At 37.2% G+C, this 13,599-nt stretch overlaps 2 protein-coding genes across 4 annotated transcripts in view; one reads left to right on the top strand and one right to left on the bottom strand.

Annotated features, from left to right (window-relative positions):
* Positions 1 to 293: 293 nt before the first annotated feature.
* Positions 294 to 13,010, top strand: LOC139938572 (DNA replication complex GINS protein PSF1-like). Of its 2 annotated transcripts, none has more exons than XM_071934149.1 (8): positions 294 to 421; positions 1,393 to 1,457; positions 2,008 to 2,103; positions 2,744 to 2,834; positions 3,993 to 4,073; positions 4,687 to 4,719; positions 5,182 to 5,256; positions 5,610 to 13,010. In XM_071934149.1, the coding sequence occupies exons 1-8, from the start codon at positions 347 to 349 to the stop codon at positions 5,676 to 5,678; spliced, it is 585 nt and encodes a 194-aa protein (XP_071790250.1). In that variant the 5' UTR covers positions 294 to 346; the 3' UTR covers positions 5,679 to 13,010. The 2 variants fall into 2 exon arrangements, with proteins under 2 accessions (XP_071790250.1, XP_071790258.1); XM_071934157.1 differs by having other exon boundaries at positions 368 to 425.
* Positions 9,139 to 13,599, bottom strand: part of LOC139938556 (serine/threonine-protein kinase D1-like) — a 78,315-nt gene continuing 73,854 nt past the window's right edge. For both annotated transcript variants that reach the window (XM_071934131.1, XM_071934139.1), the window contains one exon: positions 9,139 to 13,176. In XM_071934131.1, coding sequence (XP_071790232.1) covers positions 12,964 to 13,176 — 213 coding nt within the window. In that variant the 3' untranslated portion in view covers positions 9,139 to 12,963. The remainder of the gene's footprint in view (positions 13,177 to 13,599) is intronic.

The following is a 13,599-nucleotide window of genomic DNA, read 5'->3' as shown; positions in this document are numbered from 1 at the left end:
GCGTATTGTCGTGAGGTTGGCGGGTCCTTTCTCCATTTCGATCTGCCAGAAGGCAAAATCATACGACAAGATTTTTGTTAAAGCCATTATAATCAATTTTTCTTCATAATAACTAGCCTCTTTCATGAATTGGAAACCAAAATAGTTGGCATTTATTATAATCCGTAGTATTGACAATTGTACTGCATGTGTTCTGCTACACCAAGAGGAAAAGTCAGATACCCTGACTTATATAAAGACACAAGGACGGGAAGGGTTATCTTGAACCTGGCTAATTTATTGTACGCGTTCGCGGCAAATTTCAGTAATGTAAAAATACCGGCAAACCGAAAAGTGTATCGTCAAAATGTTTTGTGAAAAGGTTTTAGAACTGATTCGCGAATTAAAAAGGTCACTTGATGGGACGTTGTTACCGTTTAATGTAAGTTATTTACCCATTATGCAACTTTTCATCTTGGGCCCTTGGCCTTGGCATCCTCAACAATCTGTATGTTTACGTGGGCTTATTTTGTGGTTGAATTGAAAAGATGTTATAATATTTTAATTGTAAACAATATATATGCAATGCTGCCTACTCTACTTGAGAGTGAAATATTGTGAAATTGACCCACAAAAACTTCAAAGTGCCACAATAAACATTTAGAGTGTATAATAATTGTCTAAATCTCATACATGATGTACTCGTCGGGTTGGTATAGTTTAAGTTAGTACACAGACAATGACAGAACAGTGACTGAGCATGCTGAGTGTAGCCTGTGCTGTATAGGCATAGTGTAAGTGTAAATGTAGGGACTGTATCTATATTCTGTAGTGAGTGATGAGCTGGATTCTGGAATTTAAAACTTATTTTTTTCAATATTTAAAAATATAATTATACTATAACAAATGTATGTAGACAAACTAATCGATAAAAAACTCTCTTTTTGAATGGAGGATCAGTCAGTTAAAAAAAAAAAAAAAAAAAAAAAGACATTACCAAGCAAGGATCATGCCCATCGTCATTGACAACTTGGGTGCGTTCAATTTAGCTTCCCTGTGTCGACCCCCCGATGCTCATTCGGGTGAGCCCCTGACAAGAGCTAATCGAACAATCACATTCGCCCTCTCGTGGTGACGTCATGCACCTCAGGCCAGCCACAAGTGACCCGTTCCACAAGGGCACTTGGGGCTGACCTGCGTGAGCCCCTGGAATGACGTCAAAGCTATTCAATGTACCGGGGGCAGATCGGGTCAACCAAGGGAAGCTAATCGAAACGCACCCTATATAAAATCAATCAGTTCCTTTTATGGAAACTTTTTCTGATATATGAAAATCTTGAGTTTCATTCACACTGTTTAAACTACACATTGATTTTGTTTTGTCTTTTTTTTTTGCTCCGATTTACTTTTCAGGAAGATGGTGTGAGGCAAGTTTTGGAAGAGATGAAAGCTCTGTATGATCAGAATCAAACTGATGTGTAAGTACAGTCAGTAGACTCAAGAAGATGGATGCATTATTGCACCTATCCGTACTCATTACAAACTGTGTGATTATCTTCAAGCAATAGTTTGGGTCCACCATCTAAAGGCAATTACTCAAACTAATTGTACGCACAAAACCTTACTTGGTAACAAGTAATGGGGAGCTGTTGATAGCACACAGGTTGTTATTTTATGCATATGTTGAGATGCACCAAGTGAGAACACTGGTCTTTGACAATTACCAATAATGTACAGTGTCTTTAATCAATCCATAGCAACAAGAGTGTGATATCAACACAAAGCTCCCCCCCCCCCACAAAAAAAAAGAAAATCATAATAATAATAATAAAAACAAGTGTTGCAGAGCTATTTTTTAGTTGTTGTATTAGTAATGAACCCAGCACAAACTCTGGCAAAACTAAAAGAAGATTTGGGTACATTCGATTAATTTCTTAGTTTGTATATTATTAAACACATAATGAATGGTAGAGATTCTCTTTTCAAAACATAATTAAGGAGACGGTTTTGTTGTTATTTTTTTTGCAGGAGTGCAACAGTAGAGGGGGAACGAGGTCTGTTCTCGGGGGTGCAGTTCCGTCACACCTGTCTGGAGAGGAACAAGAGGTGTCTCCTTGCCTACTTGTAAGATCTTACCTTCTTGGTTGTTAGTAAACAATTGTCCCAGTAGCCACAATAATCATATAATCATGCAAGAAAACCACAAGGGAAACTGACTGCGTAAATTTTTATTCAATTTGGTGTGAAACAAATCCCATTCAAATCTTGTCTTTGTTCACCTAGTCTTCAAATAGGAAGTGAGGTTAAGAAAATGTTGATTTGTTCTAGTTTGTATAAATTGGAGTCACTTCAAACACTGCTTTCCCCTCATTACCTCTCTACTTAGTAGCATTTTCCAGCTGGTTTTCTGCCCAATCCAAATGGCCATTCAACTGAATGGGTTGTGTATGCACATGATTCAAGTGTGAAGAGTGTACTGTAGATTCATTCACCACAAGCTATCTTATTGAAAGCCGGCATGTGTATATTTTATTCAAAACCACAGTGGAATGTATTGATTTATCAGAAAGTAGGGGCGTTGACTATGTTGAAAGCTGACATTTGTATATTTCATTCAAAACCACAGTGGAATGTATTGATTTATCAGTAAGTACTAGTAGGGGCATTGACTACTGTGTAGATGAATTCTTCACAAGATCATGGACAACATTGAATGGTAAAACAGTAGGAGGGTTACTTATAACAAGATGTTTGTACTTTACAGATTTAATCGACTTGCCATTATTCGTAATATGAGATGGGAATTTGGCAGCGTGCTTCCAGCGGACGTCAGACAGAACCTTTCAGAACAAGAGGTGAGAAGATTGAGGTCTGAAGGAGATTGTTACATTTCCAACAGCTTCAAAATACTCATTGTTGTTTCTTTTAAATGAATATTACTTCTCAGTCTTTAGCCTTGTCCAAGGCCCTTTACGCAAGCACCGGCCCGCTCTGAATTCACGAACTGCAAAAATACCATACTGCACGGTACATAACAGTACTTGATTCCCTTGGGTCGAGGTTTCTCGAGGTTTCAACCTCGTACAACGAGGTCGTTTGAACGAGCATGGTACAAGATTCAACCACCTCGAAAACGGTGCTTCGTTATGTACCGTGCGGTATAGTATCTATAATGCAGTTTGTGAATTCAGAGCGGGCCGGTGCTTGCGTAAAGAGCCTTGGACAAGGCTACTCAGTCTTTGATTTTTTACTACAAAACGCACTTAAAGCCAGTGGATACTATTGGTAATTACTCAAAATAATTATCAGCATAAAACCTCACTTGGTATCGAGTAATGAGGAGAGGTTGATAGTATAAAACATTGTGAGAAACAGCTCCCTCTGAAGTAAAGTGACGTAGTTTTCAAGAAAGAAGTAATTTTCCACGAATTCGAAATCAAGCATCTGAAAGCACACAACTTCATGTGACAAGGGTGTTTTTTATTTCATTCATATCTCGCAACTTCGATGACCAATTGAGCTCAAATTTTCAAAGGTTTGTTATTTTATGCATATGTTTAGATACGCCAAGTGAGAAGACTGGTCTTTGACAATTACCAATAGTGTCCTTAATGCAGGTCTTTAATGCAGGTCTGTAATAGCATGGGGGCCACAGAGGCAATGACCTATGTTCTTGGCCTTGGTGCCTCTTCAAAAGTTTCCCATAGCAAAATGGAAGTGCCCTCTGCTAACTCAACATGGCCTTGCCCTCTCAAAGATGAATTCCAGGCCAGCTTGTGAGACAATGCATTTATGCCAAGCAGTGTAGCTCCTCATTTCATATAGCTCAGACCTGGTTTAACACCATTCTTCAAATATGAAGCAATTGGCATTTCACAACACTTTCTAAAGATGAAACTTTACACATTTTTCACTTAACGCCCATTTGAAATTTAAAGATCTGAAATTGCAATTAATGACCCTTTAGCCGTGAGCCGACGTGATATCTTTCTGTTGTTTTGTTTATGATTTAGGTCCAATGGTTTACTAAATACAACAAGTCCTTAGCATCATACATGAGGTCATTAGGCAATGATGGATTAGACTTGACGCAGGTAATACAGTTTCCGTTTTATTGTTGAACTTTTTAAATTTACTCAAATGTTTGAACCAAAACTGAAGTATCAAGTTGAAATGCTCAGCATTTTCTTGGTAACTTGATTATTATATGCTCATTTGACAGAAAAAGTTGCTGCAAATGTTTCTTAGCATAGTTTTTATATACTGTATACTAAAGAAAAATTATCACAGAAAAAATGTTTCAGTAAAGGTGTGTCGTTGCCAAGCGGTCTGTGAACTGGATCTATTGTAATGTGCTGTGTTTGTGGATTTGAGTCGATCCAGCAAGACACTTGATCATAATTGCTTCATCCTTAAGATGGGGGAGGAAAACCATGTCTGTGTGTAGGTCCCATGTCTTGTAATGCAGGTAAAAGAACTCAGTACACTTATCACTAAGAGAAGGGGGTTTAGTTTGCCTTCTGTGTTTCTGCTATAGTTGGCAGCAGATTGCTCTGCAGCACCTTTTGAAGAATGGGTCTCATAATTTCAAAAGCAGCTTTGCATATCTTGCACTTTGTGAAGTGCTATAACATCATGTTATAAGATTACAACAAATTTATGGAAATCAAATTCTTACACAAAAATATATATATTTTGTTATTTCAGGATCGCAAACCACCAAAAAGCTTGTACATTGAGGTAAGACTATTTTCTGATACTATCACAGATTACTACGTGATCTCTTACGAGGCAATAGAATGACTGATGCACACTTCTTGGGGGTTCCGGCAAAAACAATTTGAAAAAAACCAACTTGAACTTTGAACAGGAAACAAAAAATCAATGAACAGATTTTTTGTTTTGGAACACTGTGTTGGTCATCTCAGTACTAAAGAGCAGGCATGCACCTTCATGGGTGCAACAGAGGCAGTTGACTCTATGCCCCTAGTCATTGCCTTGGTGCCCTGTCAGATGTTGGATTGATCCCATAGTTGGGCACATTGATGGTCCAGCACATTCAGGCTGTTCTCTGGATAGCAGGATTGTACGCCTTCAGGAACTTTCCTTTGAACATAGAATGAAACACTCTCCCAACATGTTCCTCCTAAATTCTTCTCAAAAACATTAAGAGGATTTAATACTTTATTTTTGTGTGTGTAGGTTCGATGTTTAGTTGATCACGGAGAATTTGAAACAGAAGATGGAACCGTCATCGTACTCAAGAAAAACAGCCAGGTATAAACTGAATGGATAATGAATCTTTAACATTAATAGTTTTTATTTCAGGCAAAGCATATCACTTGGAATTCTTTTGTTAAAGTCCAGTAGATTTTTAAAAATGTGCATTGTGTTTTTGAGAAAAGCAAGTCTTTTTATGTCCACACCCGACTGGACACCGTGAGCTTCCACAATTGTCAAAAGTTACCTAGCAGCTATTTTTTCCACAGAATTCGGAAAAGTACCGAGCATACATACAGTGCTAACATACACCAGTGTTCAGGGTAAATCAAAATAATATTCTTCATCCCAATGCAAATTTAACATAAAACAAATATTGAAGCTGATTATTTGTTTCTTGATCATTACAGCATTTTCTTCAGAGATCTCAATGTGAGCAGCTGATCAGACAAGGAGTTCTGGAACACATCCTTTCTTGAGAGGCACATCTTCTGATCTGCTTGGATAAACTTTCTTATGACAAGCTTTCTTATATACATGTAGCACTTTATCACACCCCTAAGGGGCATATCAAAGCGCTCAGTATTTTTTCCTGCAAGGTATGTGGAGCTTCGTTTTGAAGTAATGAGACCTATTCCTTTAAAGCATCATGTAATGGTTTACAAGGTGCTGTGGCGCAATATGCTACGGATCAAACCAGGAACACCAGGGAAAATCCCTTCTCTTTTCGATAAGTGCACTGGGTTTCTTTACGTGCGTTACACAACACACAGGATCAGCGGCTTTACGTCACATCTGAAGGACGAAGCAATGGTTAAGTGTCTTGTTTAAGGACACAGGTGTCATGACTGGGATTCCAATCCACACTCTGCTAGTCAAAAAAACCCAGAGTTTGAGTCCGGTGCTCTAATCCGCTCGGCCAAGACATGCCACATGGGTCGACAAATTGAGTTTATAACTAACAACCCTCAGCGGGAAGAACCTGTTGTATAGAGCAAGGTGTGTAGACTATGTGGCATAGGACATTGAAGAGTCACAAAGCCCTGGACTTCCGACACACAGCTCTCAAGGGACAACATTTTCGTTCTGAAAAGGGCACTTCTACCGGAACATCTTAAAATCTAAGGGAAACTTTTCAAGGGGCATCAAAGCCAAGACCAAAAGCACTAAGACCAAGAGGAGGGGCACCAAGGCCTCCATATAATTCCAGGCCTGATGTTACCAACCCCTCCTCTGCAACCTTCCAAAATAAAGAGTCTGAAACCATGTCTTTGTAATAGTGCATTTTATTTGTCAAAGTATCCACCAATAACCTGGTGATCTTAATAAGAACTGTATGTATAATATTACCCTCCACTTCCATTCTGTTTTTATACTGTTTTACTGTATACCTTTGTTCCTACAGCTTCTGTATGGGGGAAAGACTATGTACAATAATAAGCCCTTGTATTTATAGTATTAATAATAACAATAATAATATTAATACACTTAACAATACAAGTTTTTCGCTGCATAACAGCAAATGAAATTAATAAATACAAAAAAAAATAATACCCAAAGTACACGTTACTGTTAATATTTTTGACCAAAAAGTCGCTAATTTTAAAACAGAAGTAACTTAAAACACATAATACACTCCACATTTCATATGAAGTTAGAAAATTGTTAGTAAAACTGCCTGATATTGACAGGCATTTTAATCCTAAGACTTCATTGCAACTTCCACATGTAATCCCTTCTTAGATACCAGACTATCCAAAGTTGTCGGTAAGAATTACACGATGATCATTCATTCCATTTATTTTTTGTTTATTCCATTCCATGATACACAAGTCATAATAAAATTTGATCCAGTATCAAAAACAAATGCTGTTACTTTCCTTCTTGGATGGCTATTATTTGTTTGTCTCCAAAGAGGCAATGCTTGATTGATAACCCTATATTTTCCACAGCAAAGTAGTCCTCTAATAAACTTTCAAAAAATACAACCACCGATGACCAACCAACATCACAAGAAACAAAGCGTCACATAAAAGGGCAATTTTCCAGGCATAATTGGCACCCTCTTCTTACCTATCACAAAGTATTGATGACTTTCTCAAGTCCTACAGTTGAAAAAACACAAACAGAGGGGCACAAACTTGTTTTCATTCTTATCCTACGACACGATTGACGTCCAAAGATACAAACATCAAAATTTCCACCATTCAGTAACCAAAACTTGACATTTCCAACGAACCTACTGAAAGAAGTTTCATGTTTTTCAGGGAGAAACAGTTGTTGACAGTTGCAAAGAAAGTTGCACAGGTTTATCTGTTAAGAGTGTATAAGATTTGCCATGACATTGTTGTTGGAAGTTTGATCAAATTTAAAGAAAAGTTTTCGAGTAGGCCTATTAATTTCTGAACCATGATGATTCTCCAAAGTTAGTATTTGCAGGGGTGTGCAATATTGACACGACACAACTTCTCTCTCTGCATAAATAAATTTTGCCAATATAAATGTGGCACACACTACTTCACAAATTAATTAGAGATATCAAAACGTCATTATGAAAGTGTAGAAAGTAAATAACTTTAGGGTGATCACTTCACCGAATCAGTCTTTTTTGAAAAAAAAAGTTATAATGCATGTTAATCAACACAACTCTAAACTTGCAGACACTATCGTGCTTCTTCTGTCAGCACATTTTGTCAATGAACAAATTCCCCTTTCATCTACGTTCATCTTTGAAATTCAGAAGAAATATCAAAATGACCCACTCACAACTTTCTCTCATCAAATTAAAATCTATAGCAAACTTGGTTGATAACTTTCAGCCCCCAAAGTTGACTTATCACCAGCTAATATCACTTCAAGCTCAGAGCACCATGTATGTATTAGAAAAGAAAGATAAATGTTTACTTTTCCACCAAGCGAAAGGCAAATGAAATGTGACGGGGTTGTAGTAGACTTGTGGACACGTTGCTTTGGCGCGGTAGTCACGAGACAGCTGTGAGAGAGTCGTCTTGCTATCACCGCAACAGCTTCAAGTCTAGAGTTGTAATACTGACAGATAGAGATGACTTGCATACTATTATTATCAGAGGTGGCAAAAAAAGGGGGGGGGGTAAGTTTGAAAGGTTGAAACAACTTGGATCAGAATTGTTAATACTGAAAATAAATTTGGGAGGCAGTTCACAGTTACAACAGTCTCCTGACGATGACTAGAGCAAGCTAGTCAAAACGTTGAGACCAATTCAAGAACTGACTCCGTGGTAGTACAGTTAATTACGATCCTATAAGCTACAGTAGTAAGTCCCAGCTAATTTTCTATACCTTCCGCCCAGGTAGTAGTTAAAAAGCAGGACAGTTTTTATCAGAACTGGGAAGTCTCCTGAACATCCGATAAATCTGCTCTGCGGTGGTAGATTAAAGAAAGACAGTTCTCTAGAACAAACTCTACCTGGCAAGTAGATACACATATGGTGTTACCGCAAACCAAATATATATGACTGAGAGGCTGAAGTAAAGAGGATGCGGCTACAAATGTGGTAGGGCCACAGGCACATAAAGTATTTGGCTTTTCCAACCTATGCCACACAGTTGGAAATGAAGGAGCCGGGTTGGGAAACATGGTTTGAAGAGCAGGGCTATGCAAAAGATACAACATGGAAACAAAGCAGGGAGGCCTTCATGTGTCGGGTGTCAATGAGAGGATAGCGACCAAGCTAATAGCTTATGTTTTAAATTTTGGGGATTAGTGTTTGTCACCACCATTTTTTTTTTTTTTTTAATTGAATATAGAAAACAGCATCAAAACCCCCAGGTTAGTTTTATTGTATAAAGTACATGTATATCGGTTATATTCATGTAGCAACAATTCTCCTCACACAACTTCTGAATACTTGCTCTAAAATAAATGTGCCAAAACAAAATAAAAAAGTTAAACAAGGTTGGTTTAGTTTTCTGAAAACGCGAAAGATTGCATCCTCCTTTTTAAACCAAGAATCATGCACATACGACGGCAAACACCAAATAGAGAAAAGGAAAAAAAAAGTAATATTAAGACAGAAAATAACTCAAACGTAACAGGCAATCTTTGACAATGCCTTATGCTTTTTACATATCCTTATATATATATATACAGCTATGTATTAACAAAAGAACCAAAACCATTCAGAATACATTGTTAGACTGAAGTGCTTTGCGTATTGGCTTTCCCCTCCACACAAAGCACTTTGCGTCAAATGAAGATAAAACCTTGATTTTGTACACATAAAAATACACACCTAATTACCCTGACAATGAAACCCTAAAATGAAAAAACTAAAAAATGCAACGTAGAGACAAGGTGAAGCTGAAGTGTGGTTTTAAAATATACATTTAAAAAAATATACCAGCTGATGAAACAACAGTAAAATAACAATGTAACAGTTTAGCAGGCCTATCGTGATTTAAAGAAAAACGAAACAGGCATGGTAAAAAACTCCTTAAAATCCAATATAAACATACAATTGTGCTTCAATTTATGTTTGATGTGCTGCCCATTTTCTAGCGGAATTCAAAGGAGAAGTTGGGAGGAGCTGTTTGCGATGGTGGCACATCTTAGTTTCCATTTTTAGAGTCTACTAAACCAAAGCAACGCAAGGGAGTGATGCATTATGCAAAAAGGGCTTTAAAAGTTTTTTGTTGGGTATAAAACCATAACCCTTTAGTCATTGATACGCTATGTGCCCATGTTGCAGCTGCTATTCATTTGCATATAAAGGGCTCCCTCAACACGCACTGCACAGGCGGAACAACGTGACAGACAAAAAATTAAACATCTGTGAGGTATTCGTCTTTCAGCAGACTGTGAATGATGTACAAGGTAGTACCGGTACAGTCGTTTAAAAAGTGGAAGTTAACTTGATGTGTTTGAAAACCAATTAATATTCTCATGGATTTATAGAAAACAAATTTGTTTTACGCCTATTATTGTGTTGGTTTTATTGTGAAATTAGAGTAATTAATTGATAGAAATGTCAAACAATTCTTTAACAAAATGGTTAATATTACTTTACAGATATTTGGTTGTTAAAATTAAAAATAAAATCAAACCCAAAACACATCCACTTTTTCAAGCCACAAGAGGGAGGAAACTCCAAAAAAGACAAAAAGGAAATTCTCAGGAAAAAAACCCTGTAAAACAATTGTTTTTCTTCAAATGTTATTCTTTCCATTTGCATTATTGACTAGTATGAAAACCGATATGCATATTACCAAAATTTGTATGAATATCATAATTAGGAAATCACTTTATTGACAAAATTTACAATGACTGTCCACATCAATGTGTTTCTCTCTCTCTTCACATAATCTCCCAATCCGATAGTTAAAAAGGTCATCACAGAGTTTCAGTCTTCAATTATCCGCCTTCAATTCTCTGTACTGGTTAAAATTTTAAAACCTGATCCATCATGGAAGTTTGATAGTTATATAAAGCCAAAATATACTTCTTTTTTTAAAAAGCGAAAATTATTTGCTTCATTTTTTTTTTAAAACACCTGTACCTGCATAACTATTTTAAGCACTGAATTAACGGAGTCATACTGTTAACTAGCCCAGATTGGACTTCTCTGTTTCATACAACACAATGGAGTGTTACTTACACCATTGTCCTATCAGGGCAAACCAGCATTATAATACATTGTGCTATTCAACAGAAACAGGGGAACAAGTTACTCTTAATTGACGTCAAAATTGCATCAGGGGTAAAACCGTTTAAGGGTTACATGATTCCAAATGGTCTTTGCCACCAGTGCACGATTCATCGTTAAGTAGTTAAAGGCAGTGGACACTATTGGTAATTACTCAAAATAACTATTAGCATAAAACCTTACTTGGTAACAAGTAATGGGGAGAGGTTGATAGTATAAAACATTGTGAGAAACGGCTCCCTCTGAAATAACGTAGTTTTTGAGAAAGCAGTAATTTGTCATGAATTTGATTTCAAGACCTCAGAATTAGAATTTGAAGCCTCGAAATCAAGCATCTGAAAGCGTCAACTTCGTGTGACAAGGGTGTTTTTTCTTTCATCATTACTCGCAACTTCAACGACCAATTGAGTTCAAATTTTCACAGGTTTGTTATTTTGTGCAAATGTTGAGATAAGAAGACTGGTCTTTGACAATTACCAATAGTGTCCAATGTCTTTAAAGACATCTGCTCTAGAATATGGGCAACTGTGGGCTCGAATCTCGTAACCTGTGGACCCCCCGCCCCCCATTTGTAACTGGTATCAATTGTATTAAAAAGATTTAAAAATTGTCAACCGATTATTGTTTTTTTCACTCATTACCTACCCAAAGATGATAATGGCTAAAATAATTTTGAATTTTCTGAATCAAATACTTGCCGAGGTGGCTTACAATCAGACGCCAATGTTCGTTCAAATAATTGTTTTCTTCTATTTTTTTCATGTAAGTCCTAACTATTGAAGAGATGAGTGTTTGACAATACTGCAGATTCCAACATAAGGTAAGGAATGATTTTGCCTCAACAAATCCCATTTTACAATTTTCTACCAAATGCAACAACTTCATTTCAATGCCTCAAATCCTATTATAACTTCATTTTAAAAGTGACTTCTAAACTTTTTTGTTAAGGTCTGAAATCTTGACTGTTTTCTGAAGTTTCTGGTTACATTTGATGAAATTGATGAATTTTCACCAAATAACAAATTTTGCTGTAATTTGATCAATGCTTCGCTAGGGTTACAGCAAAAAATAAAAACCCTGATATTGCACAAAGTGATGAGATATGGCAAGAGTTTAGTATAGTTGAAAAGAATTTCGATCACACCATTCCAACAATGGTCTCAAAATAAATCTAATATTTGTTATTATTATCCCCAATAGGTGATCCCTGCAGCGGCATTCTATTTTTCAGTAAGTACTAAATAAAACACTTCTTTATAACTTTTTAGGGTTTGAATGTATCTTGAGGCTTGACAAATTCCTTTTGAGTGTTGTTTCTGCTGTTGTTGTTGTTGTTGTAGTTAATGCTGTTGTTGTTGCCTTTTTTTCTTTTCTTTTTCGAGGGATCAAGAAATACTTTCCTGTTTTTTTTTGAGGGGGCAAGTAAAAGAATTTTTTTGAGGAGTTACAATAAAAATAACAATAATATAAACCAATCTTGCTTAAGGAATAAAGTAGTAAGAATTCACAATAGGCCAGAAGTGAGAGACGTTGCTGACAAAAACATCTGCAACTAGGATTATTGTTTCAGGAGGTAGGTTAAAATAATGAGCTTTCCACCTTTTGGTAACCCTGGAGTTCTAGACTCTTAGGAAACAGTATCCTGAGTGCCAGAGAGCAGGATTTCCTTATATCCGAAGAAACTAACTGCTACCTTTTGTTCACCATGAAGACATTTAACAAGGTCTGAATTCAGAGGAAACACTGAAACTTCTCATCTGAGCAATACGATCTCTCAAAGATAATGAAGTGTTTCTTAGATATAACCAAAAGGTTTGCCTTCCAAGCAAAGGGGAAACTTGCTGAAGGCTTCTGTCCGTACCGTGATGCGACAACCGAGTAAAGAACAAAAAAAGACCTCATTGACAACTCAGAGTTTCAAAAACATGTACATCATATAAATAGTCTGGTGCTTTGAAAAAAAATACCATGGAGGGAGATAGAGAAAAGGATAGAAGGTAGACTGCGGAGGAGGAGGTTGTTTGTGCATCATCGGCCTCCGATAGAGGTGGGAAAGAGATTCAAGGTTTTTTTTATCGAGTCCTCACAGCGTGCTCACACGCTCCATGTGGCGCCCTGGGCTCAGATGAATCGGGGAATTACTGGCTTTGTTGCAGCCATGGCCCGAGGTCTTGTTACTGCCCTCGCTGTGATCCCGACGATATTCTTCCCAGCGATCATCGTCACTCTCATGTGTGAGATAGCGTTCTCCAACTTGGGTCTCCAGCTCCCGCAGGTCGAGCCATGTCTTGTAGTCCTGTCAGAAATATTACACTAAAAGTTAACAACTTGTTTTTATATCATGCATTTGACAATAACACCTCAACGTGCTTTACATTAGAGCCCTGGTCATTGGGCCAATAACATTTCTTTAATCTTTCTCAGCTCCCTGGGGAGTTTAGAACCCTGAGCTGGCATATGACGCTAGGGGTTTTTCCATACACAATATCAACCTCTACCCTCGCAAGTACCCATTTATACACCTGGGTGAAGAGAAGCAATTATATGAAAGCATCTTGCACAGGGACTCAAGTTTGAGGAGTTACAATAAAAGAATCATTGATAAAGTAGTAAGACTTCACAACAAACCCTACATGTAGGTGAGAGACATTGCTGACGAAACGTCTGCAATTAGAATCCTTACTTTAAGGAATTGGGATTTGAACCCACACTTCGATAA

The sequence above is a fragment of the Asterias amurensis genome, chromosome 1 (assembly GCF_032118995.1).
Source record: "Asterias amurensis chromosome 1, ASM3211899v1".
NCBI lineage: Eukaryota > Metazoa > Echinodermata > Asteroidea > Forcipulatida > Asteriidae > Asterias > Asterias amurensis.
The sequence above is the reverse complement of the archived record's forward strand: the minus strand, read 5'-3'. Positions and strand labels throughout refer to the sequence as shown.